Below are 26727 nucleotides of genomic sequence, written 5' to 3' on the forward strand. Positions count from 1 at the left end.
TGATCCTTTACAGTTTAATAACAGCCAGTGCACAACTCAATCGTCTGAGCCCTCATCCAAGGTTTCTTTCTGCCCACATGCTCAGGCCTCCAGACAGGAATTGTTCCAGAGCTGGAAATAGTTTATCCAGGGCACGGTGTATATCAAAGACTCGCAAATTAAACTCTGTGGAAGAAGAAAGAAAACAGACTTTGGGGAAAGTATTTTTCAAAGGCGAGCAATAGGCACCTGTTCCCCAGGTCTGTCCCTGTGGCTGCTCATGAACCCCGTGGGCAGAGAGGGGAGCTGCCCACAGTCAAAGGTAGAAACAGAAAGGAGGGCCAGTCTGGAACAGGAATGTCACCCTGTCTTCCCCCTACCCAGCCACTTGGGACCTACAGCAGGTGAACCTGGAGCCTGTGGCCTGGCAGCAGCCTGTCATGTGGGCCAGGCAGGCCAGCAAGGAGCAATAGCATTGTCCCCTCCTCCTGCACCCCCCAGGCATGGGGGAGCCCCTTGTATCTGCCAGCTTTCAAGGGGTGCCACCCAGGGACCAGGAAAAATAGAAGGGAACAAGGAGGAAATTGGACAACCTTAGAGACCTGGAGAGGGAGAGAGAAGACAGAAGAAGGACCCCAGGGAAAGGGAAACACTGCTTTCACGCAGAGGGTCTGGGGAGCAGGCCAGGTTGGAGAAGGGTCCAGGCGACCAGAGGCCTGGGTGCAGGACTGTACCAGCCCAAATATAAAGCCTCCCTCCTTCCCCCAGCAGCCTCAGGAGGTGCCAGGCAGCCCCAGGGCTGGGCCCCAGCTGGCGCCAATCCACACAAGTGGAAAAATTGTCAACTTCTAGCTGTTGTTTTTTAAAATATTCACTTCACAAGTCCCTTTGGGATGACTTCCACTACACACCTTTCTCAGCTTCCTGCTTTGCAGGGGGCAGGAAGAATTGCTCGTGTCATTCCTCTTGCATTTGGTCCGGCCAATCTTCACAGTGACTATATACTCCACTCCCGTCGTCAGCTGCCAAGAATCAGTTGTGCTGTTAGTGTGGACTCCAAGCATCCAGTGGCTGACCCTCTCCTGGAGAAGCTAGGACTGAGCGTAAAGCCCCCAGAGCCACAGTCCTTGTTCCCGGAGCTTACCCACCAAAAGCATGGCTCCCTTCTCCCTACTTCTGGCTGGAGGGAGGGCAATGGCAGCCAAAGCCCCTGGTCATAGGTTGATTTTGCTGCAGCAGCCACAGAAAGCTTCTCACCTGCCTCCCTTCCATCCTCAGGACAGAAGAGGTAACATCAAGCTGGGTTGCCTGGCCACCACAGGCCACTCCCAGGCTGGCACATGTGGCCTTCATAATGCAACAGAGCCAGCATCTTGTTCCCACCCCCCAGTGCCTTCTGCCATTTCCTCTCTCCCTGCTATCATTCCTGACTAACCTAGCGGAAGGCAGCTTAGCAATACAATTAAAAACAGTTTTGGAATCGAATTGATTTGGGGCACACATTTTCCATTTAGTGACTGTGACCTGGAGCAAGTTACTTAGCATCCTCAGCTTTTTCACTTACAAACTACAAACCACAATTGTGCCTGCTCGTGGAGTTGTTATGTGGGCTAAATGGAAGCTTGCATTTCCCTTAATGCATAAAATAAATTTTAAATATTTTCATAATTATAAGTTATTAAATCTTTTAGCAAACTGTCTGCAGCGTTACTTTGAAGCAGATTCGGTGTTAAGAGAGTGACAGAACAAAAATCTGGCTTTACCCCCTGCAGACTCTGTAAATTTTCCTGAATCTCAGTTTCCTCATCTAGGAAATGAGGAGAATAATGCCAGTTTCCTCCTAGCGTGTACAGAAATGAAGGAAGGAGGCATGGTGGGTACAAGAGCTGTCAAGAACGCACGCCAGGGATTTCCCCATGGCTCTTTCACTTGTGATCAAGTGTGAGGCCATGAAGCCTGCAGGGGTTGGAGTCTGGAAAAGCCCTTGTGGGCAGGGAGGTCCTACGCCCAGAAGGGAGACTCTAACAGGGAGCTTGGGGGTTACGGTTCCCTGTTGGGTTCTGAGCTGGATTCCCGAGTAGATATGTGGATTAGTGGATCTTCGCTGGTGCAGGAGAAGCTCTGGGAGGCTCCCTGTTGCCTTGCCCTGTCACTGGTCAAGTCCAATGAGAGGGCTTGGTCATCTCTGGGGTGGTGACTGAGGCAGAGAGTGCCCACACTGCTCCTGGGAGGAAGACACCCTTAGCAAACACTGGGACAGGGCAGCAGGGAGCCTAGGCCTGAGGGCAGTACCAGCCTCCCCACACCCAAGCATGTGGGGGCCATCCACGCATGGGCATTTGCAGGGCTGCCCCAGGCGTGGTCACGCTCAGAATGTAAGGAAAAACTAAACCACCGGTCATCACTGTAACTGACGTTCCAGTGTGCAAAATGTTATTCGTTATTAGACTTATTTGTTTGATAATGACAGGAGTAGTCATAATAACAGCAAAGATTTTTACAGGTGCTACTAGATGTTGGCACTGTGCTAAGTACTTCCCTCCTATTCTGAGCCACTTCGCAGGTGAAGAAACTGAGGTCTGGAGAGTCTGGATATCACTTGACCAAGAGCCTCAATTGGGAGGAGCTGGGCATGAAGCCCCAGAGGCACCTTGCAGCCCTCCATGCCTGCTCTTGTCCCCTCTGTGAGGTGTAAGGACAGACACAGTGGTCATATGGGTGTGGGGGTGCCCAGAGGCCCATGCCAAGATCACCCAGCTACCAGGAGGCACGCCTGCTCTGTCTACTTATCAACGTGAATGACATCAAATGCTCATCATTATTCTTTAACAGCTAACTTAATGGTAATAGATTGATTTCGCAAGACAAGCATCCTTGGGGTCTTAACCAATCGAGGAAGAACCAAGAACCAAATAGGCAACATCGCCATCTTGTGGTAGAAGTGCCTCACTGAGCCAGCCCACGGGACAGTCTGCACTGGGATGAGGATTTGACTTAACGCTGACTCATCCTCCCCACCCTGCCCTCCCCACTTGCCAGTTCTCTCTGTTCCAGCCACCTTACTCTCTGGCCAGAGAGCTTTCCCATAGCCAGTTGTGTTTTCCCAAATCCAGCTAATTGAACTAGGACGTAGCATTGTTGCTGCCCCAACTTCTACAATCGGCCCTCTGTACTTACGAGCTGCACATCTGTGGATGCAAACAACCCTGCATCAAAATACTCAGGAAAAAAAAATGTATGGTTGCCTCTATACTGAACTTTTTTTCTTGTAATTATTCCCTAAACAGTACAGTATAATAATTATCTACATAGCATTTACACTGTACCAGTTATTATAATTAATCTAGAAATGATTTACCATATGTGGGAAGATGTGCATAGGTTATGTGGAAACACTATTCCATTTTACATAAGAGACCTGAGAATCCATGGATGTGGGCATTCTGAGGGGTCCTGGAACCAATTCCTCATGGACACTAAGGGTGACTGTATAGTTTATTATCTGACCTTGAGGAAATGTTGTACCAATAAAAGGGGTTCCCTAACAACTTTTCTTTCTTCTATTATCCTTCGATTGATATATTTCAGAGAAATTTTATATGTAAAACAGAAGGTGAGGTGATCTGGCTGAATCCTATCTCTCACATCCCCTCCACTTCCAGAATAAACCCTCTGTGTAATTTGAAGTTTGTATAACACAGAACACCCAGTTTTGAATTTTACAACCATGCACATTGAGAAAATGTTGGGGGCTACAGGCCTACAGAGAATATTTGTATTTTGCCAAATGAGAACTTTAAAGGGAGCAAAATTATCCTTGCTGTCACTCTGGCAGGGTCAAATATCAGAATGAAAGGCATTTCTTCCCAAGGAAAAAGAGTTGGCCAGGCATGGTGGCTCACACCTGTAACTCCAGCACTTTGGGAGGCCGAAGTGGGCAGATCACCTGAGGTCAGGAGTTCAAGACCAGCCTGGCTAACACGGTGAAAACCCGTTTCTACTAAAAATACAAAAAATTAGCCAGGTGTGGTGGTGCGCACCTGTAATCTCAGCTACTTGGGAGGCTGAGGCAGGAGAATCACTTGAACCTGGGAGGAGGAGGTTGCAGTGAGCTGAGATCATGCCACTGCACTCCAGCTTGGGCAACAAGAGCGAAACTCCATCTCAAGAAAAAAAAGAGTTTAATCCTCAGTGAACATTTTTGCCTCTAAGTGTAATGGAGTTAGAGTTCATGCCAGTCCTTAGAAAAGCATTTTGGAAGCGTGGCTAAGGACATTCTGGGATTTGAACAACTCTAATATGGACCTGTTACAAGTGAAGATGCTTCCCTCTTGGGACCTCGCGGAGAACCAGCACTTGGTTCTCTTGGGAGCCACCCCAGAATCCTCACGTGTCTGAACGGGCAAGAACAGGGCCTGCCGATGTCTGGGGAGAGCAAAGTACAAACCTGCATCTGACTTCGAATTAGCTTCTGGACTCGATATAAGTAGGTGTCATTGCTGGCATTGTTGTAGGATTGAATGAAGAAGTTGAGCGTTGAATTCATGTTCTTCTTGCTCATGGGCTTCTGCTGGAAGCCCTCCCACCTTTGGAAGTGACCCAGCTTGGCCGACAGGACCAGGGTGATCAGCAGCAGCAGGGGGTTTCTCCAGCATCCGATCCCCATGTCTACAGCCTCAGAAACCTTCCTCCCAACTGCACCTTCCAGAGTGTGGTGGTGCCAGGCAGTAGCTCACTCGTTCTCCCACCATAACCCTCACCAACATAGGCTTTCCTGGGGGATGGCCTGCCTGCATTTAAACAGAGATTCAGACCTGAACCTTGTCGTTCACTTTCCAGCCAGTTCATTTTCTACCCATTTACACCACCCATTCAGTTCTTTGGTGATCCAGGCAAGCAAAATTTTTAAACACCTGCCAAGGCGTGCAAGCCCCTCTCCCTGCCTTCACACGTCTCAGGGAAGAAAGCCCCCAGAACAGCCCCTACAGTGCTCTGCAATAAGAGCTGGGGTCATAGATAGAGAAGCATCACTTACAGGAAGGGAAGAGGCCTTATGGAGAAGGTAATATCTGAACTGAGATATAAGGAAGCAGTCACATGGAGCAAGGGGTGGTACATTCTTCTTACCTTCCTTGGGTTCCAACTGTCTTACAAAGCCACCACCTGCTCCCTGTGCTTCCTTTAGAGACAGGTTCTCCTTGCTCACCTGCCACCCGCCCACCACAGATTTCTGCCTGCGGGATCCCCCTATACCTGCAGGCCCTGCACTGGCTTTTTGCTATCTTGTTGTGACCCTAGTGGAGCATTGTGAGGTAATTGCAGCCTTCCTATGAGGGAGGAATAAGCTGTGAGCCCCATTTCGAAATTATCCTGCAGACCCCTGAAGATTAGGTGTTACTTATCCCCAAAAGCCCATGAGTGCCCTATTTTAAAAACATTTGCTGGCTGGGCGTGGTGACTCACGCCTGTAATCCCAGCACTTTGGGAGGCTGAGGTGGGCAAATCACCGAGGTCAGGAGTTCGAGACCAGCCTGGCCAGCATGGTGAAACCCCATCTCTACTAAAAATACAAAATTAGCTGGGTGTGGTGGCGTGTACCTGTAGTCCCCATTACTCGGGAGGCTGAGGCAGGAGAATCACTTGAACCCGGGAGGTGGAGGCTGAAGTGAGCCAGGATGGCACCGCTGCACTCCAGCCTGGGTGACAGAGCGAGACTCTGTCTCAAAAAAAAAAAAGAAAAAGAAAAACAAACAACAAACAAACAAAAAAAACCCTAAATGGAATCCTACCAGAAAAAAAATTAATGGAATAATTGATGAAATGTGAATAAAATCTGCAGATTAGTTAATAGTATTGTGTGAATGTTGATATTCTAGTTTTCACCATTGTACTGTGATTGTATAATATGTTAACATTTGGGGAAGTGGAATGAAGGGTATATGAGAATGCTTTATGCTATTTTTGCAACCTTTGTGTAAGTCTGAAATTATTCCAAAATAAAGGTTAAAATGTCCAAAACTAAATAAAGCATTGTTCTGTGAGGAGTAGCGTGCTGAGGGAGGGGAAGCAGGAGCCTTAGGATCCAACTGTCCTGGCTCAAGTCCTTCGCTGTGGACTCTGGGAGAGTTACCTCATCTCCCTAAGCTGGGTTTCTTCATCTGTAATATGAGAATGGGAAGAAAGACTCCTCTTGAATTGTGGTAGAGACTAACTGGATGTAGGCAAAGAACCTGCTCCCAAGTCAGGTGTCGGGTGCATAGTAATGTCTTCTTCGTGATTCTTCTGTGACTCTGAACCCACACTTAACCCATGGCCTGTCAGGTCCCTCCTGTCCCAGAAGCCAGGCCACCTTCCATCATGACAATGGTGCTAGCACCTGTCACAACATCTTCCCTCGGCCCCAGAGCCTGTCTTGAGAGGACTTGTCCAGCCGGTGGAGGTGATATGTTTGAAATTCCCTGAGCCTGAGCTGCCGAGGGCCACTTGCTGTAGAATATGTAATGAAGGATTCCGAGTAATCAGGGAGGCCAGTCAGACCTGGCCATCTCAGCATGCCCCAGACACCTGGGATACCCCCATCAGGCTGAGGCCCGTAGAGAGGAAAAATAACATTGGGTGGGCCATATTAGAAACCCCATGGACGTGGGGCTCAAAGCATAAACGATAAATCCGCTTAAGAAATATGGGAGTTGGTTGTGTCTATAAAGAGGAAAATGAGTCACTGGCAATTTTAATTGAAGAAAAGGAAAACACAGACCCTGACTATGCCACAGAAGGAGATGCGAGGGGCTTAACAGGTCACACTGGCGTTCCTTAGCTTGTGTCAGCAGAACGCTGATTTCTGACTCTGTGGACATGGAATCAGGAAAAAAAATATGATTCTGGTAAGGCACATGTATAAAGGGAGACAGGGAGCCTGGTTACAGCATGGAATAGGGGCAGTGCATAGTGGCTGACACCTGGGAGGCCGAGACTAGGAGGATTGCTTCAGCCCAGGAGTTCCAGACCAGCCTGGGCAACATGGTGAAACCCCATCTCTACAGAAAATACAAAAATTAGCCAGGTATGGTGGCACACATCTGTAGTCCCAGCTACTCTGGAGGCTGAGGTGGGAAGATCGCCTGAGCCCAAGAGAGGTCGAGGCTGCAGTGAGCTGAGATCGCACCAAGCACTCCAGCCTGGGCAACAGAACAAAGGGAAATAGACGACTTAGTTGTTGTCTGGTTACTGACATGAAATAATGGAAAAATAGGAGCCTGAGTATTTCCGTGAAACAAGAGTAAATTAGGAGCGCTGGCTATAACAAATAGGAGCCCTGTTCTTGCCAATAAAAGAAGGGAAAAATATGAGATCTGGTTAGACCATGGAATAATAGGAACTGTGGGGTCTGCTCATGTCTGTGGAATAAGGGGCATAGGAGAGAAGGATTGCAGAAGAGCATGAGAAAACTTCAGGTGATAGATATGTCTGTTGTATGAATTGTAGTGATAATTCCACAGGTGCATACGTATGACAAATTTCATCAAATTGTACACTTTAAATATGTGCAATTTGGCGAGGTGCAGTGGCTCACACCTGTAATCCCAACACTTTGGGGAGGCCAAGGTAGGCAGATCACATGAAGCCAGGAGTTCAAGACCTGCCTGGCCAACATGGTGAAACCTCATCTCTACTAAAAAACACAAAAATTAGCTGTGGAGCACACGCCTGTAGTCTCAGCAACTCTGGAGGCTGAGGTGAAAGGATCGCTTGAGCCCAGGATGTCTAGAATGAAGTGAGCTGTGATTGTGCCATTGCACTCCAGCCTGCCCAACACAGTAAGACCCCGTCTGGAAAAAAAAAGAAAGAAAGAAAGAAAGAAAAGTATGTTTCCCAGGAGTCCAGCAAACCGGGCCTTCTATCTCATAAGCTGAACCTGGTAACAGGCCACTGCTGGACCAGTCATGATGGCAAGTGTGGGATTCCTGTTGGATCAACCCGTGGCTGGGTGCTGTGTGGGCGAGATGGTGTGTGTCCCACAGAGGCCCTCTATGAGCTGCACAACTTCCTGGTTCTGTCTGTTGATGACCAAGCTTGGGATTTATCAGTCCAGCTCCTAGGAGAAGCAGGAAATAAACAAGAACATGATGGTGTGTTTTATCCCAGCAGGCTCTGCTTGTGTGGGCTGAGGAACCTGCAGACAGGGAGCTTCCTGGCTGTAGTTTTTCATCACTCCTTCACCAGTAGATATGGCATTGGTGCTGGGAAAGGGTCACACTGTGACACTCTCTTCATCAGCCGACAACTGCTATCTGAAATTTTCTCATCACTCTGGGGAAACAAATAATCCTCTGTAAACAATACGGCTGATCTCGGTTGGTTTCTTCTCTCCACTCTTTTTTTTTTTTTTTTGCATGTAGCACTATTTGACAAGCTCTTCTTTGTCCCCTAAATAATCCTGTTCTAGGCTGGCTGCTGACCTGGATGTAACCCAGGCAGAATGCAAATCTATTTGCAACCCACCTGCTGCCAGGCACCCTCCAAACATGGCCCAGGAAGGAACGGTCAGCAGTCTGTGCCTGCTTGAGGAATCTCCCAGCCATGGCTGCAGGGCAGGGGTAGGGGAGCAGAGTCCATGCTGCCAGCAGCAGCTCCCACTGCAGCCCTGAACCCCCTCCCCCAGGGCAGCAGCAGAAGAACATGGCTGACCTTGGCTGGAAATGCCTTCTGATTCTGGGGAGCAGGCCAGCAGCAGGCGCACAGAAAGTCAGCAAACAAGGCGGTGCTACAGATGGCTCCAAACTGGCATTGCTCCAAAGGTCCCAGGGTACATTTTCTCTTTCCAGACACAGAAACATGAGAAATCACAAGCCTTAAAAAGTCAGAGCGTGTCACAAGAGGCCAAGGATGCCCAGAGTGGAAGGGCTTGTGGGGAGGTCATTGTCCTCATCCAGCCTTTGGTCTCCTTTCTGCAGACGTTTTCCACAACACGATATCTGTTTACCAGCTCTTAAATAGTCATCAGGTTCCATTTTGAAAGCAAAGAAAAAGCAAGTGGATTCTGCAGGCTGTGACACTCCTGCTTTCACCTTCTCCTGCGATCTTTCTGGTTTTCTGTAAGCAGATGCTCTTCCCACTGAAGCAATGAGCGGCAAAAGCAGAAGAGGGCCAAGAGTTTGTTGAAATCTGTAATTAAGTCTTCACGTTCAAATCTTTTGCCCATTTTTCTCTTTGGTTGTCTCCAATTGATTTGTAGGATTTATTTGTCCTTCTCCAAATGTCATCCTCTGGGTTGTGGTTGTCTTTTCATTTTATTTATGGCATGTTGATGAAAAAATATTCTTAATCTTAATGGAAAGAATGTATTGATTTTTCTCTCTTGTGGTTTGCATTTTTTATGTCTTATTTAGGAAATCAAGGTCACAAAGCTACTTTTAAATATTTTTTCTGAAATTTTTAAAGTTTAGCATTTCCCATTTATGTCCATAATCCATCTAGATTTTTGTGTGTGGTATGTTTACTAATGTTTTCTTCAGAATTTTTGTATCTATCTTCATGAGTTAAACTGGCCTATGATTGTTTTTTCTCATATTGTGCTTTCCTGGTTTGGGTTTCAAGGTTATACTGGCCTCATCCAATGGGTTGGGGAGCATGTCAGTCTGGGTCTCCACAGTCAGCACAGGCATGCTTGCAACAGGAGAGTTCAGGGCAGTTTCTATATGGGGCAGTGGGCAATGGTGCAGGGACACAGAAACCCCGGGACACAGGGCAAGTGTCTGCAGCAGCCATGCCAGCTACCCTAAGCCTGAAAGATAAGGCAAACAATCTAGAAAGAATTGGCATGCCAGCTGGCCACTTTGTGGAGGGAGCAGGGGACAAACACCATGATCTCAATCCCCTCTGTCCTCTACCTCATTCCTAGGCATCTTGTTGTCAAATACAGGCAGAAGTTATAGGGCACAAGAGCCCCATGGATGGAGTCCATAGCAGCCTGTGTTGTGAAACAGAGAGCAGCATGGAGAAAGTGCATTAGTCAGGGTTCTCCAGAGAAACACAGAGATATGAAGAGATTTATTACAAAGGATTGGCTTGTACAATTATGGAGGCCTCGAAGTCCACCATCTGCTGTTTGCAAGCTGGAAACCAAGGAAAGCTAATGGTGTAGTTGGAAGGCCTGAGAGCTGGAGAGCCACAGGTGTAGATTCCAACCTGAGTCTGAAGGCTTAATAACCAGGAGCACTGAGGGCAGGAGAAGATTGATGTCACAGTCCAAACAGCCAGGCAGAGCTAATTCAACCATCTGCCACTCGGGCACTCATTGGATTGGATTGGATGGTGTCGCTCACATTGGAGGGGCCATTTGCTTTACTCAGTCCACTGATTCAACTGCTGACCTTTTCCAGAAACATCCTCACAGACCCATCCAGAAATAACATTTAACAGATAGTGGGCATTCCGTGGCCCAGTCAAGTTGACACATAAAATTAACCATAACGGAAGGTTAGCAAGTGGGGCTAGGGAGCAAACAGAAATTAGCCAGCACCAGATGATTTCCCTCTGTCTTAGTTCTCTTGAAGAGCTGCTAGTTTTTGCCCATTTCCTTTAGGGATTGGGAAAGGGAGATTCTATGATCTGACTTCATTTCATTTCTTTATCCAGATACTCTCCCAATGTGCAGCTGATTTTCATCATTTGCAGAAGTTATCTTCTATAAAATCTCTGCAAACACAGAAGTAGTAAATGCTAAACCATTGTGCCCAGGAAAAATACAAGGTTTGGTTTCCTTGAGTCTCTGGTTACAACATTTTCTGTCAATTGATCAATATTTAACCTCGTTTTATGTGTGTCTCTAGTTAGAGGTGTCTTTTAAAATATATATTGTTGACTCATTATCATCAAGCTCACCACCAACAACCCTGTAAATGCCTGAATGAAGGTAATTTAAGACACATTTTCTCCATAAGGCACTTCACAGCCTTCTTGTGCTTAGGAACTAGATAGCACTGCAGCACTATGCCTGGGGCCATTTTAAACGGCAAAATCACCAACCAAAAAGCACAAAACTCAAACCACATGTGGTGGCTCATACCTGTAATCCCAGCACTTCGGGAGGCCAACGCTAAAGGCACTTGAGCTCAGGAGTTCGAGATCAGCCTGGGCAACACAGAAAGACCCTACCTCTAAAAAAAAAAAAAAAAAAGACCACACAAAATTGTGAAACGTGGCACTAAACAGGCTGTGAAGAAGGACACTTGTTAACAATACAAGAGCTGGAACAAGGCTGGGAGTGGTGGCTCAAGGCCAAGGCGGGTGGATTACCTGAGGTCAGGAGTTCGAGACCAGCCTGACCAACGTGGGGAAACCCCATCTCTACTAAAAATACAAAACTTAGCTGGGTATGGTGGCACGTGCCTGTAGTCTCAGCTACTTGGGAGGCTAAGGCAGGAGAATTCTTGAACCCAGGAGGTGTAGGTTGCAGTGAGCTGAGATTGAGCCACTGCACTCCAGCCTGGTAGACAGAGTGAGACTCCATCTCAAAAACAAACAAACAAACAAAAACAACAACAGCTGGAACAAGAAGGCAGAGTGTTGCTGTGTTTGACCTCAGCTTGCAACAAGCTGTCAGGCCACCCACATTTTTGCCCACTCTGAGTGTCTGTGAATGATGGCAAAAGCACCACAAGTGTTGATTTTAGGATTGCAACTTAATTTTAGCAAGTAGGTGAGTTTGCAAATATGAAATCCATGAATAATAAGGGTTGACTGTGTTTTTAAAGCCAGTTACTACCATGCTAAGGGTAGATTTGTGAAGACCCAGTTCTTCCCACCTGATAATGAAGAAATGCTAGCACCGCACCCTAAATAAGACTGGGACCGTGTAATCTAGTGATGGGGAAATTATTTCACTCTCCAAGACAGTCTTAGATGTTTCCCTAAGAGCCAAATGTGATGCAAACCAAATATGCCACAGAGGAAAAAGGTTTTGTGAAATTTGATTCATTCAACTATTGGCCATTAACAATCAATTACAAACACTTATAGCAACAGAGAAAATATATGTTTCATAAACAAACAAAAAATACAAACTACAAGCATACTCCTAATAATACTTACATGTGTGTAAGTTTGATGGATAAAAGTGAGATAGCACTATATATGTACAAAAAATTAAAAATGTTTCATTGGGTAGGTGGAATTATGAGCAGCTTTTTTTCCCTAAAATTTCTCCTAATGTAATATTAAATAATGATGTGAAAGGAATTCAAAGAGTATGTGGGAAATAAACCATTTTTCCCTTTAAGCAATTGTGTCTGTGGCTCACAACCATAACTTATATTAAGCATAGATAAGAAAGGTCCTAGAATATATAATATAAATAAAAATTGTCAAAATGATCTTATGCTCATTTGCCATAAATAAAGGCGTCAAGTTAATTTCAAAACTTGTTTGTAGACTTTTACATCAACTAATAAAAAGAAGACTATTTGGTCTGGCACAGTGGCTCATGCCTGTAATCCCAGCACTTTGGGAGGCTGAGATGGAAAGATTGCTTGAGCTCAGGAGTTTGAGACCAGCCTGGGCAAGACAGCAAGACCTCATCTCTACTAAAAATTAAAATTAATAAAACAACTGGGTTTGGTGGTACATGCCTGTAGTCCCAGCTACTCAGGAGGCTGAAGTAGGAGGACCACTTACGTTTGGGAGATTTCGGCTGCAGTGAGCTGTGATTGTGCACTTTAGCCTGGGCAACAGAGCGAGACCCTGTTTCAAAAAAAAAAAAAAAAAGACTTACTAATGACAATAATGTGTATTTTCTCATAAGCATTTATTTTAACTTAATTTACCATTTTTTGTTTTCCCTAACAGATATTTGTGTATATTTAATTTTACCTTTTGTAACTTTTTGATCTGTATTTTATATAGTAATTTTTTAAGGAAAGGTTAAGTAAGATTAACATTTGGGGAAACTTGTAACAAATTTGACAGGGTGTGAAATGTCACCCCACACACATAACACACAAACACATAAACTGGTGTTGTTTCAAAAAGTTTTTTAGAGATTAACAAAAGCCATTTAATTATTTCTCTGAAATGTGCCATTCAAATGTTCTTGGGTTTTGTTAGTCTACGAGAAAAATGAAAAGAATCACTGTAAATAGAACAATTAAATTCTATCCTTAGAATTGCACAACCTCATCCACACAGATGGAAGATTTATTTTCATTAATGCATTCCTTTAACGATTTTGGGTGAAGAGCCTCCTGAAATGGACTTCTTCCTTCCCTGCCTTCTGAAGCAGAACACTCTGCTTTAGATGGTTTGACCTTGTCCGATGACTCTGAGCCACGCTTAGCATTTCAGGCAGAACCAAGGCTGAGATGTCATCAGAGGAGGCCACTGCAGACCTGGGCAGGGACCGTTGGGCCATGCCATGCAGGGCCATGTGACCTGAGGACTGTCCCCCAACCCCAGCGTAGGGACTCCAGCTTCCCAACTTTGTCAGTGCAACCAGAGTGGACCAGGTTGAGCGCAGACTCCCCCTAACCTAGCTGTTGTGGTGTGAAAACATCTGCAAATCCTCGGAGGCCCTCCCGTCAGGAGATGTCATCTCATTTCCCTCCCCTTTAATGTGGGTGAGCCTTCTTGCTTTGCTTCAGTGGAGCAGCAGTGATGTCCCGTAACTTTCCATACTGGATCTTTGCCTGGTGCTTTCTTACCTTCTGTGAACACACACAGATGGCTACACCCTTTCTCCATATCGATTCTGTTCTTTTCTGACTCTGGCTTTCTTAGTGTTGGGGTTCTCAAGTAGCTTCAGCCCTGTCTTGATGGATCATCTTTCGGGGTATGTGCTGATTCAGTCTGAGTGTCCAGGTGTCCACCTCCATCTGCTCACAGGGAAAAGCCAGTAGTACTGTTGGCTCTGCCTTGTTCAGGCTACAGGCTCCTTTCCTGCTCTGCCTTCTCAGAAACTCCCTGAAGGCTTTTTCTTCTTTTCTTACACGTGTCCAGAGCTTCTGAAAAGCAAAGCACATAGAGGCTAGTGCCATCTGCTAGGACTTGTGCAATGATAAAATTGTTCTCTGTCTGTGCAGTCTGATATAGTAGTATAGGGGGCTTCTCATGCTCCATCCACCTAGGCTCCTGGTGGAGTCTGAAAATTAAACTTATATAAGACAAATTAATAGCAGGAAAGCACACAGATGTATTTGATACAAGTTTTACATGGCCTGGGAGGCCTCATAAGGAAATGAAAACCCAAAGAAGCAGTAGAGTGTGTTACTTATTTACTGAGTTGGACAAAGAATAGTAAACTGAAAATGTGATGAGGCAGAGGGGCTTGGGCTAGGGTAGTTAATTGGATAGAAAAGTGACTAACAAGATAAGGGTTAGTTTAACAGGGTTTGTACAGAATTCTCTTGGCCTCAACTTCCTGTCTTTGATGATAAGAATGTTGCTTAATTTCTAGTATAAGAAGGACATCTTTCATATGGGAATTTCATCTCTTGCTTTAAATAAACAAGAGGTTGGGGCCAGGCGTGGTGGCTCACGCCTGTAATCCCAGCACTTTGGGAGGCCAAGGAGGGTGGATCACGAGGTCAGGAGATCGAGACCATGCCGGCTAACACGGTGAAACCCCATCTCTACTAAAAATACAAAAAATTAGCTGGGTGTGGTGGTGGGTGCCTGTAGTCCCAGCTACTCGGGAGGCTGAGGCAGGAGAATGGCGTGAACCCGGGAGGTGGAGCTTGCAGTGAGCCGAGATCGCGCCACTGCACTCTAGCCTGGGCAACAGAGCGAAACTCTGTCTCAAAAAAAAAAGAAAAGAGAAAAGAAACAAGAGGTCAGAGGGTCCAGTGTGTATTCCGTATGCAAAAAGGAAAAGAAAAAGTCAAAGTAATCTTCTTGCACCTGTTGTTTTGCGGGTGTCTAACTTTTTTTTTTTTTTTGAGTGGAGTCTCACTCACTCTGTCGCCCAGGCTGGAGTGTAATGGTGCAATCTCGGCTCACTGCAACCTCTGTTCCACCTCCCAGGTTCAAGTGATTCTCCTGCCTCAGCCTCCTGAGTAGCTGGGATTACAGACATGCACCACGACACCCAACTAATTTTTGTATTTTTTGTAAATTTTGTATTTTTAGTAGAGATGGGGTTTTACTATGTTGGCCAGGCTGGTCTTGAACTACTCACCTCAAGTGATCCACTTGCCTCGGCCTCCCAAAGTGCTGGGATTATAGGCGTGAGCCACCGCCCTCAGGTATCTAATTTAGTCAATCCACCAGGTATCTAACTTAGTCAATCCACCAGGGTGCTATATTTTTAACTCTTTCAGCTGCCACTGGCTATGTGTGGCTATTGAGCACTTGAAATGTGGCTAGTACAGCCAAGAAATGGAACTTTACATTTTATTTAATATTATTTAATTTGAATGTAAATGTCCACCAGCCGTGAGTGGCTCCATCCTGGGCAGCGCAGGTGTGGGCAGTGGGTCCTTTGCCTCTTCTCCAAGATGACTTCTACTCTTCTCCTGATCCACACCAGGGTTGCTTCTCCTTTTCTTTTCCTTCTTGTTTCAAGGATTCCTCAGCTGTCTGTCTAGTCAGGCCTTATTCTGTGAGGTTCATCTCTCTGCCCTGCCTCCTTTCCTCCCCCAGCCTCTGGGAGAATAAAACACTAGCTCTACCCAGTAATTAAGGTTTGAAGGTTTTCTCCCACTTTGGTGTGGACTGGCAGAACGGTGGGAGTGCCCACAAATTTCCTGTGACAAAGAAGAGAATGAAGGAAATTACCAGAAACCACCAAAAATGTCTCTCTTAATTGCAAGTACTAGCTTCGAGGAGGCAGTCTGTTCCAGCTCCTTTTCAACTGACTACAGATATGAGAATCTAGAACGGTGTGCTTTAGAATAGGGATGGAGAGTTCTTTTCAAAATGTGCACTTTCTAGACCCCAGCTGCAAGAGACCTTGATACCAAAACCCAGTGGCCTAGGAATCAGTATTTCTTAAATATCCATTAGAGCTTCTGCATCGAACCACGTTAGGGAACTGATTTAACCAACACACTGATATACTTAGGAGCTTTTGATTTAGCCTCACTCCATTAAACCCCCATAGACTGCTCTGCTTTCCAAATGCTTATGTTCACTTTTTACAGTTTTTCTCTGGTCTCCCCTGCATTTACGGTTACCTCCAATTTCCTGCCTCCTTCTCTCTCCAAAAGCACACAGATCAGCTTTTCAAAGTTAGAATAATGCATGTAGTAATCGTAAATAAACTGCATGAAGAGCTGAGATTTCTTTCTATCTCTACAGAGTCCTGAAATGTATGAACTCTGTGACATGTGCTTTAGTCAACTGTCTTTCTAGGAGTTTGGCCCCTCTTGCCTTGCTCTCTACAGACAGTCTTCATTTTCTAAAATTTTGCATGCCAGTGCCCAGAGTGTATTTATCAACAATTTGAAACTGTCATAAATCTCACTTGGCAGTGATTTTCTTATTAGTTTCAGCATCTCTGCCTTAGCACTGCCAAGCTTGAATGGTCTAGACATTGTATTCAAAAATAACTCCCTCTGGGACAGGCCCGAAAGTCTCTGGCACAGGATTCCATCTATCTATGGATACTTCTCCTAGGAGATTAGAAGTCTTCCTGGCAGGCAAACATTTTGTCCCTGGAGATCCATCCACTATGACCAGTATTATGTAAAGGATAAGAGTTCAATGGCTCACATCCATTGACTATAATTCAGTCAACAAAAGAGTGGATTATGCATATATTGCATATATGCAACTCATTTATAACCAAGGAAGAGAGGACCAACAGAAAGTTACAGTTTGGGGAGATTTAAAAATAACTTATATTGGGGACGTCTTGCTCTTGGAGATAAAAATGGCTCTTATTGCCAGCTGTTGCTCGTTTTTTGGTGGGCGGTATCAAGCATGTGATGCTTTGGTGGCTACACCAGATTCTCTTTTGTAGAACTTGCATGCAGGGTGTGGGTTCCATCCAATCTGTTATCCCCTGTTCCTTCATCCATCCCATTGCCATGCGAGTCTTACTGAGTAGGTGATCTTTACTAGAGGCCACGGATCATTTTCCATTTCTGCATACACAAAAAATTAAAGTTCACCTTGGTCCAGGACCCCTTTGGGGGGGTCACGCCCCCTGCGCCGATGTACTGGGAGCTAGCGATGCGCAAGCTCGGCTCACACACACCCCCTCCAGGCCTCCTGGGAACTGTAGTAGGCGGCTCGCGAATCCCCGCCGCCATGACAGGACCCGGACTACAGCTCCCGAAAGGCCTCGCGCGTCGCGCCTGCGCCTGCGCCCCTGCGACCGCCAGAGGGAGGGCTAAGGCGCCTGGGCGCGCAGCGAGCCGGCTGAGGGGGCTGTGGCGGCCGCGGCGGGCGACATGGACAACGCGGGGAAGGAGCGTGAGGCAGTACAGCTGATGGCGGAGGCCGAGAAGCGAGTCAAGGCCTCCCACTCCTTCCTCCGAGGGCTGTTTGGGTGAGCGCCAGACCGTGCATACCCTGGGGGGGGTCTCCGTACTTGGCCCCCTTCCTTTCAGGCTGACCCCCCCCCCACGCAACCTCTGGGGCCCTCAGACCACGCCTAGGGGCCCTCAGCCTGCAGGCGCCCTCCAGAAATCCTGTAGGGTCCCCCAGCGCCCCCTGGAGCTCCCAGGACGCCCAGGGGCCCTCAGTCCGCACGCGCCCTCCAGAGACCCCAAAAGGGCCCCCCAGGGTCCCTGGAAACCCCGCATCCTCCCAGGGGCTCTCGGCCCCCACGCTCACTTTAGAGACCCCCTAGGGTCGGCAGAACTCCCCAGGGTTCCTCAGCCCCCACACGCCCTCCGGATCCCCTAACACGCCCCCTTAGAAACCCCGGAGTCTCACAGGGACCCTCAGCCCCCACGCGCGTTTCAGAGAACCCCTAGGACCCCCAGAGCCCCCCAAGCGCCCCACGAAGCCCCTAGAACACTCTGGGGGGGCTGTCAGCCCCACGCGCCCTGTGTAGACCCCAGATCGCCCCCCTCGCCTTGGCTCGCGTTGGTGCGGGGGTCCCACGACCTAGAAGGTCAGCGGCTCCCTGAGGCCCGCGGGCGCGGTAGCTCGCGGCGCGCGTGGGGCCCCTTTCTCCATGCGTGGCGAGTCGTATTGGTGCATTTCGCCACGCTGAAGCCCGTATCGCTCCGGAGACCCGTCCGGGTGAGGCGCGCCCGGGTGGAGCCGGAGGGGTCGGTGCAGGGGCCGCCCCTGGCGCCTGGCACGCGCATCTGGGGGCGTCCCGCCTGCAGGTGGGCCCGGCGGGGGAGGGGGCGGTCCGGCGCGGGATCCAGAGCTGGTGTGCTTGTTGGCCTCCCTCCAGGGGCCTTGCGGCGAGTACAACTTTAGTAAATACTTGAATAATGAACGAATATATTTTCTCAGCGTAGTATTTTTCCTTCTCCAGAGATTGATTGATAGCCAGGGCCTCCTGTTTGATTAACGGTAACGCTGCTCCTGTTTAAGTCAGCGCCCTTTGGGAATCCCTTTAATTTCCTGTAATTCTTCCGTGCTCTCCTAAGGAGGATTTTAAATTCCAACCTCTCAAAAAGCAGAGCCCGCACTGACAGCCCGGAAGAATTCTGGGCTGTTGAATATGTGAATGATTCAGCTGTTTAGGATGAGAAAGGCAGAAATTTTGTGTGTGCCTGTTTCGTTGTTTTCTTTTGAAAGTGAAAGATCCTTTGCTGTTACCAAGAGCAGATACTTAACCCGTTGCATGACTAGACACGATTTTATTTCTGTACACATTCAGTTCAGACTCTATTTCAGAAGACAGACATAATGGGCTCTTAGCTTGTTTTGCCAACTTCATTGCTTTGGCTATAAATTATAACAGTTTACCGCTATTGATACATCTTTAGGAAATGCTTAAGGACAAGTTTCATGCAGTACGCATAACTGCAGAAATACATAAAGGGCTGCAAAAATGCAAGAAGATAAGGGTCCCTGTCCTCAGGAACCTCTCAGAGGGCATTTATCACAGCTGGTTTCTAGATTTCTCATGTGATGTATAGGAGATATAGCTAGAATTATGTTTTGTTTTGCATTTAAAAGTTATGACAGTACCATCAAGTGCTAGCGCCACACTAACTCCTTTTAAATGTTTTGATTCACAAAACATTTAAAATTCACTCTGATAAAATTTAATGTCATAGTACCTCATGCCAGGAGGTTATTTTAATGTTACAACATTATTTCAAGTCAGGAAGTGCTTCCCTGTGGGAGAGTCTGTAACTGGCAGAGGAAAAAGCATGACAGCACTTGGTGCTTGTCTCAGGAGAACACTCCTTTTGGGAAAGAGGTTTTCGATGTTTTTAGGAAACTAGGCCAAATCTTGAGCTTACAATCCTTAAAGGATTTTGAAAAGCCTTTGTTTTTAAAGAAACATCTCCCTTTTAAATGTTGCTACCTATGTTATTGACAGGACATATACGAAGACCAATCTTCACCATTCACACTCAGTTTACACAACAGTTAATGCATCTTAGTTCTTACCTGGGTACAACAGGTTGGTTTATTATCTAACTTTGGGACCTAGGGCAAGTTACTTAGCCTCTCTGTGCTTCAGTTTCCAGTGTATAAAATGGAGATAATAATGGTAGATCTCAAAATTTATGGGGGTTCAGTGAGGTTATGTTTGTAAAACATTTGGAACCATGGATGTTGGAGACAGTGACCATGAGATATGAATTAGCATATTCATCAAAATTATCAGCTCCAGTTATTTATCAAAGAAGCAGTAGGCCAAACAGATGACTTTTCCAGAATTTCAGAGCCATAGACTGCATCATTGATTTTTTTTTTTTTTTTGAGATGGAGTCTCACACTGTCGCCCAGGCTGGAGTGCAGTGGTGCAATATCAACTAACTGCAACCTCCGCCTCCCGGGTTCAAGCGATTCTCCTGCCTCAGTCTCCTGAGTAGCTGGGATTACAGCCACCCGCCACCACGCCCAGCTAATTTTTTTTTTTTTTTTTTTTTGTATTTTTAGTAGAGACGGGGTTTCACTATGTTGGCCAGGCTGGTCTCGAACGCCTGACCTCGTGATCCACCAGCCTTGGTCTCCCAAAGTGCTGGGATTACAGGCGTGAGCCACCACGCCCAGCCTCATTGATCTTTTAATAAAATAAAATATCTGAAAGAGCTTTAACCATGAATGTACCATGCAAGTGTGATTTATACTTTGAAGACTGTTATTTCCAGTAATACTTGCTCCAGGAAAGCTTGCAGGAAGGAGTACTTAGAGTTTTAGGAGTTTAGTAATATTGTATAATTATTGAAGCCAGAAAACAGACATAGTGTTTCTGTGACAGTAGGACAATTAAGATTCTGTATCAATTTTAGATGTTTAGAATCCTACCTTATAGATGGCATGTATCATCACCTTTCTAGACTGGAATACATGTTACTCCACCCTGCCCCTGCCTTGTTAGCTATAGAATGTCCCCATTTTCATTCCTAAAGGTCTACATGTAATCCTTTATTTAAAACGCAGGGTAATCCATCTCTATGTCAGACTCCAGAATTGATGTAACACAAAATTAATAAAACACACATACTGACTTGAATATCATCAGAGCTCATTTATTTAAGAGCTGACTAGCTGGTGCTTTAAAGAGGATAAGCCATCTGTTTTGAGGTTGTGGCAGTCGTTAAAAGGTGCTTGGCATATTGCAGATATTTCACATCACAGACATTCTGAATGCTCTATCTGCAGATTAAAGCCTGTCATGAGTTCTCTAGTGTTTACCACTCACTGGTTTTGTGGCAATACTGTATTCTTAGTAGTATTCTATAGCTTTTGTTTCTTGCTTTCAGTAAAATTAGATGAAAATATGCATATGTATTTATGAGAACGTGTCAGTCAAATATTTCTTCTCTGTGTAAGGCACAAATCCTCTGCCTTATCTGCTTGAGAGGTAAGGTATCAATATTCCTTCCCCATCCCCACCTTCCTCCCCAGGAAAAGAGCTGACAAGGGATGCAAACATTGCAGGAAACCACTGTTGTGGTGGTTTGTGTTTCTGCTTAATTACTGTTTAAGCAGTGATGTGCTTTTGTAGTTGTGGAATTAAAACTTTTTCTCAAGTTTGTAGTATAGTACATTTAGTAAAACTACTTCCAAAGGAGTTGTATTGTCCTTCAGTTTGTTGCCAGGGATGAGCTATGGAATTTTGTAATTAATTTCAAATTCCAACTTACAATATTAATGAACTACTGGTATCATTTTAAATCAGCCTGAGTCTGACATTAAGATTGTTTTGAATTGGAAAAGCCTCTTATAATACTATTCCCTCCATCTTGTTGCTATGAGACCCGATTGGGAATAACCTGCACAATGTACGTAGAAGAAAGTGCTTAAGACTGACAGTGGTGGCCAGGTGCGGTGGCTCACGCCTGTAATCCCAGCACTCTGGGAGGCTGAGGCGGGTGGATCACTTGAGGTCAGGAGTTTGAGACCAGCCTAGCCAACATGGTGAAACCCCATCTCTACTAAAAATACAAAAATTAGCCTGGCGTGGTGGCGAGCGCCTGTAATACCAGCTACTTTGTAGGCTGAGGCAGGAGAATCACTTGAACCTTGGAGGCAGTGGTTGTAGTGAGCTGAGATTGTGCCACTGCACTCCAGCCTGGGCCCCCGAGCGAGACTCCGTCTCAAAAAAAAAAAAAAAAAAAAAAAAGAATGCCAGTGGAAAGGTGTTTTTCATGGTTAACGCCGTCTTCCTTTGCCTTTCAGTGTTTAGTCTCAGAGTTTACACAAGAGCTATAAATCTGGCAATGTCAATGTAAATTTAATGAAAGGCCCCATTGGGTTATCTTGAAATAATTATGAATCTATAATTTATTAGTTTGTGAAAATTGTGAATATTTCTTAAGCATTGTAGACTATAAATTATCAGTATTCTTCACTTGTGTTTATTTCAACAAAGATTGCTTTTAAGTTTGGCCAAAATATGGTGGGGCCATGTGATAACATAGGTGAAGCATTTAGGTTTTCCTCAGTTACAATTCTTGTTCAAATGCAGATTGAACTTTTAAAAAATTATTAGGCTCAGGTTTACTTATAGAGATAGGTGATACAGTATAAGAAATATATACGTATATTTGTGTATCTTTCTCAAAAGAAATCGATTATAAATTGAACAATTATTTTTATAAATTATATAATATACATAAGAAATATAATTATATTATTATTCATGGGGAGACCAGGTGGAGGCTCAAGTTCTCTCATTTAATATTTTGGTGACCATGGTCAAGTAAATCATACTCAGAACTTGTTTTTTTTAGTTTTCAGATGGGCAGAGGGACAGAATCTATTTTTCACAGTAGTTAAGGATTGAATGAGGTCAGAATGCTTATTCAGTTGCACAGAGCTGTATAACTTTATTATAACTGTTTGGTTTTCTGATTTTAGGTTGTTACAGCTTGGTATCAAATGATAAACTGTTACCAGACTGACCTTTTTCTTGTTGCATTTTTGCAGTTTTCTCCACATATTCTTTCATTCTTGTGAGCTCTGTGAGGTGCAGTTACTCTGGAGAGAGAGGGAGGGCTGGTGATCATGTGTGGCTCCTTGGAAGTCTGCCTGTTTTGTTGCTGTGGCTAACACCTCACCCAGCTTGAGGTGTGCGGTGGTCACGTGGTAAATATTGGTGGAGAGAATGAATGTATTAATGCTAATACAAATGCTGATGTTTTTTCTTTTATTCTTACCTAGTTTTCAAGAGCAAAGCTATACCAAGTAAAGGAGAGTTTAAGTCGCTTTCTTCCGTTTTATTTATGCATTTATTTTTTTGAGACGAGCTCTCACTCTGTTGCCTAGGCTGGAAGGCAGTGGCGAGATACCTGCTCACTTCGACCTTGACCTCCTGAGCTCAAGAGATCCTCCCACCTCAGCCTCCCAAGTAGCTAGGACTACAGGCATGCACTACCATGCCTGACTAATTTTTTATTTTTGTAGAGACAGGGTCTTGCTACGTTGCCCAGGCTCGTCTCCAACTCCGAGACTCAAGCGATCTGCTCTGCTGACCTCATCCTCCCAAAGTGCTGCGATTACAGGTGTTAGCCACTGTACTAGGCATTTTATTTAAATATTTGCTTATTATAAACATTGTAGCTGTACACGGTAGAAAAGTACAAGGAGTACAGAGAGTTTTCTTCTTTTTTTTTTTTGAAACGGACTCTTGCTCGGTTGCCTAGGCTGGAGTGCAGTGGCATGATCTTGGCTCACTGCAACCTCCGCCTCCTGGGTTCAAGTGATTCTCCTGCCTCAGTCTCCCGAGTAGCTGGGATTACAGATGCGCACCACCACGCCCAGCTAATTTTTGTATTTTTAGTAGAGACGGGGTTTCACCATGTTGGCCAGGCTGGTCTTGAACTTCTGACCTCATGATCCGCCCACCTCGGCCTCCCAAAGTGCTGGAATTACAGGCATGAGCCACAGTGCCCAGCGCAGAGAGTTTTCAGTTGAAAAGTAAAGTTCTCTGAGTCTTCTTTTTCCATAATCTCACTCCCAAGGAGCAACCATTTTTAACTTACTAATTAGTTTTTCTGATGGTTACCACCACATTTCTAAATAATTTTAGAGCACTTCTACTTACTGATATCTTGATTTTTAGACAGTATCTATTGATTTTGCTAAAAATGATGAAGAATTTATTATAACTTACATGGTCTTACATTTTCCCCTTTACCTCCTCATTTTACTTAGTTATGTCTCAATCTCTATTACCTTTTATATATAAACAGCATATTTAAATCTTAATTCATCATATGAATTAATGCTGAATAATTAAGCTAATCAAAATATTATACTTAAAAATTTTTAAATATATTTTTCTATTTTGTGAGTTATGGAGTTAAAGAGAATATATTGTCCAAATTGTGATATTTTTGAGATACTAAGAAAATGGGTACAAGTCAAGCATATCTATGCAGTGAGGACACAGAATCACCCTAGTTACAGACTTCATATACTCTTCTTAGATTTTCACACTGTGTTTATTTGATTGGATGATAAAATCAGTAAAGCTTTTGTACCTTCAAAGAATTTTCAGTGACTAATAAAGTTCACAGTAAGGAAACTTGGAAGTAGTTTCAGAATGTTAACTATTTCTGTATTTAAGTGGAACTTATAAGTAATAACAAAATCTAATAAGTCAATACTTTCTTGAATTAAGATATCTTTTTTCATGGTGAGGACTTGTCTGTCAATTCCAGTTTTAGTCCGTGTATTCATTAGGGATTAGTGTTGTATTTTGAAAGCCTTTTTGAATATCTGTGGAGATAAACATTTTTCTCCTTAGAGTTATTATATGTTAATTAGTAAATATGAGGCCTCGTATTGTACTGTCCTCACACTCCTGGAGTAAACCTCTCAGGATTATAATATATTTTTAAATATAGATTCCATTTTTATTTTTATTTATTTGTTTATTTTTTTGCAACAGGGTCTCACTTTGTCGCCCAGGCTGGAGTGCAGTGATGTGCATATTACTCACTGCAACCTCCGCCTCCCAGGCTTAAGTGATCCTCCCACCTCAGCCTCCTCAGCAGCTGGGATTTCAGGCACAGGCCACCATGCCCAGCTAATTTTTGTATTTTTATTAGATATGGGATTTCACCATATTGGCTAGGCAAGTTTCAAACTCCTGGGCTCAAATGATCTGCCTGGTTGGTCTCCCACAGGGCTGGGATTACAGGCATGAGCCACTGTGCCCGGCCTAGATTCTATTTTTACATACATGATTTAGGATTGTTTTATCTACAATTCATTTGTATATAGCTTTACTTTATCAACTTGAAGTATTGCTGTTACAGGTGCCTCCTAAAAATAATTTGGATGTTTTTCTTTTTTTTTTTTTTTTTTTTTTTGGACTCTGGTCTTTGAAAGTTTAAGAATACACCACAGTGAAACCATTGGGGATTTTGATGGGTATTTCTTTGATAACTTTCTTGTTTTTTTCTCTGAAATTTGTAATGTTTAAATTTTCTATCTCTACTGAGGTCAATTTTGGTAAATTGTGTTTTCCTAGGAAATAATTCATTTTATCTAAGTTTTAAAAAATGTATTTGCATTGCGCATAGTAGTCTTTTCTGACTTTTAAAATGTTCTGTTTTAGTAATTTTCTTCTGTCACTTTACTTTTATATTTGTGTTTTTCCCCTTTTTTCCTTGATTCTTTTGATTCTTTTTCTCTAAACAACCAATATTTTATTGATTTGTTCTACTGGTTTTGTGTTTTCTTACTGACTTATACTTTTATCTTTATTGCTTTCTTTGGCTTCTTTTGTTTTTCTCTCTGGTTCATTTTTCTAGGGAGGTGTTCATTCACTGTTTTCATTACTTTATTTGTATGGATTAAAATATTCATGGCTATACATTTTTTTCTTAAAACTGCTTCAGTTGTATTTTATAGATCCTGTTACATAATGTTTTTATCTTAGTTTGTTTCCCCTTTGTTCCAAGAGGTTTTTATTTTAAGGGTTTTATTCCAGGTAGAAAGAACGGCCTTTCTTTGTACATTATTACTTAAACTTTTTTTTTTCATTACGATCAGAGAACTTACTGAGATTTTCTTTGCCACTTAATATATTGTTGGTGTTCATGAAAGGTCCAGGTATACTTTATTTAAAAATTTTTTTTTAGACATGGAGTCTTGCTGTGTTTCCCAAGATGGTCTTGAACTCCTGGCCTAAGCAATTCCCTGCTTTGGCCTCCCAAAGAGTGCTGGGATCATAGGCATGAGCCACCTGCACCCAGCCCCCATGTACACTTTATTGTTTTGGAGACAGAGTCTCACTCTGTCACCCAGGCTGGAGTACAGTGGTGTGGCTCACTGCAACCTCCGCCTCCCAGGTTCAAGTGATTCTCCTGCCTCAGCCTCCCCAGTAGCTAGGAATACAGGCACGCACCATGCCACCACACCTGGATAATTTTTGTGTATTTAGTAGAGACAGGGTTTCACCGTGTTGGCCAGGCTGGTCTCAAACTCCTGACCTCAAACGATCCAATTGCCTCGGCCTCCCAAAGTGCTGGGATTGTAGTCTCCCATGTATACTTTAGAAGGTGGATATTTTCTTATCAAATTTTGATAGAGATCCCTCTTGTCTAGTTATTGATTATATTGTCTGTGTCTTTCATGTCTGTATTTTCTGTTCACTTGATCTGTTTTGGACTTACAGGGACATATTAATATCTGCTTTCTTATAAGTGTATTTCTATCTTTTTTAACGTTTGCAATTTCTGCTTTATAAAGGGGGCCACTGTGTTTTTGGTACATAGATTTTCACAACTAATATTATTATGAATTATATTTTTAGCATTATGAAGTGAACTTCTTTATTTCCTTTAAGGCCTTTGAGCCCAAATTCTACTTTGTCTCATTGCAGGGTAGCAATCTCTGTTTTCTTATTGCTTGTGTTTGCATTCATTAAGACTTTTATGTAAGAGGATCATACATGCTGTCTGTTACCTTGTGCCCTCTGCTGCCAGTTGTGGCCATGTGACTGACTTTGACTGATGAAGTATGAGTGAAAGGCACTTCTGCCATGGCTTTTACCCTTCTGTAAGAAATTAAGAAGAGTATATATACCGTATAAGTGCTACATTCCAGAGTAGAGAATGATGACACTTGGAGAAAGAGCCAGCAGTCACAGCCAGTCTGCAGTAAACAAGTCAAGTGACTGAGAGAAGCCTTTGGGAGATGTCAGGGTTATTT

General features: G+C 44.4%; 2 protein-coding genes across 2 annotated transcripts in view; one reads left to right on the forward strand and one right to left on the reverse strand.

Moving 5' to 3' along the window:
* Positions 1-5275, reverse strand: CSTL1 (cystatin like 1). Its single transcript, XM_003280838.3, has 4 exons — positions 5107-5275; positions 4427-4769; positions 891-1001; positions 1-165 (listed from the first exon to the last, which is right to left on the reverse strand). Exons 2-4 carry the CDS (start codon positions 4643-4645, stop codon positions 82-84), a joined length of 414 nt encoding a protein of 137 aa, XP_003280886.1. The 5' UTR covers positions 4646-4769; positions 5107-5275; the 3' UTR covers positions 1-81.
* An 11974-nt stretch (positions 5276-17249) lies between these two features.
* The window catches only part of NAPB (NSF attachment protein beta), a 47104-nt gene continuing 37626 nt past the window's right edge, over positions 17250-26727 (forward strand). Inside the window, exon 1 of the mRNA XM_030826862.1 lies at positions 17250-17464. Within this exon, the coding sequence (XP_030682722.1) occupies positions 17367-17464 (98 nt within the window). The 5' untranslated portion in view covers positions 17250-17366. The remainder of the gene's footprint in view (positions 17465-26727) is intronic.

This window comes from Nomascus leucogenys, chromosome 13 (assembly GCF_006542625.1).
Source record: "Nomascus leucogenys isolate Asia chromosome 13, Asia_NLE_v1, whole genome shotgun sequence".
NCBI classification, from domain to species: domain Eukaryota; kingdom Metazoa; phylum Chordata; class Mammalia; order Primates; family Hylobatidae; genus Nomascus; species Nomascus leucogenys.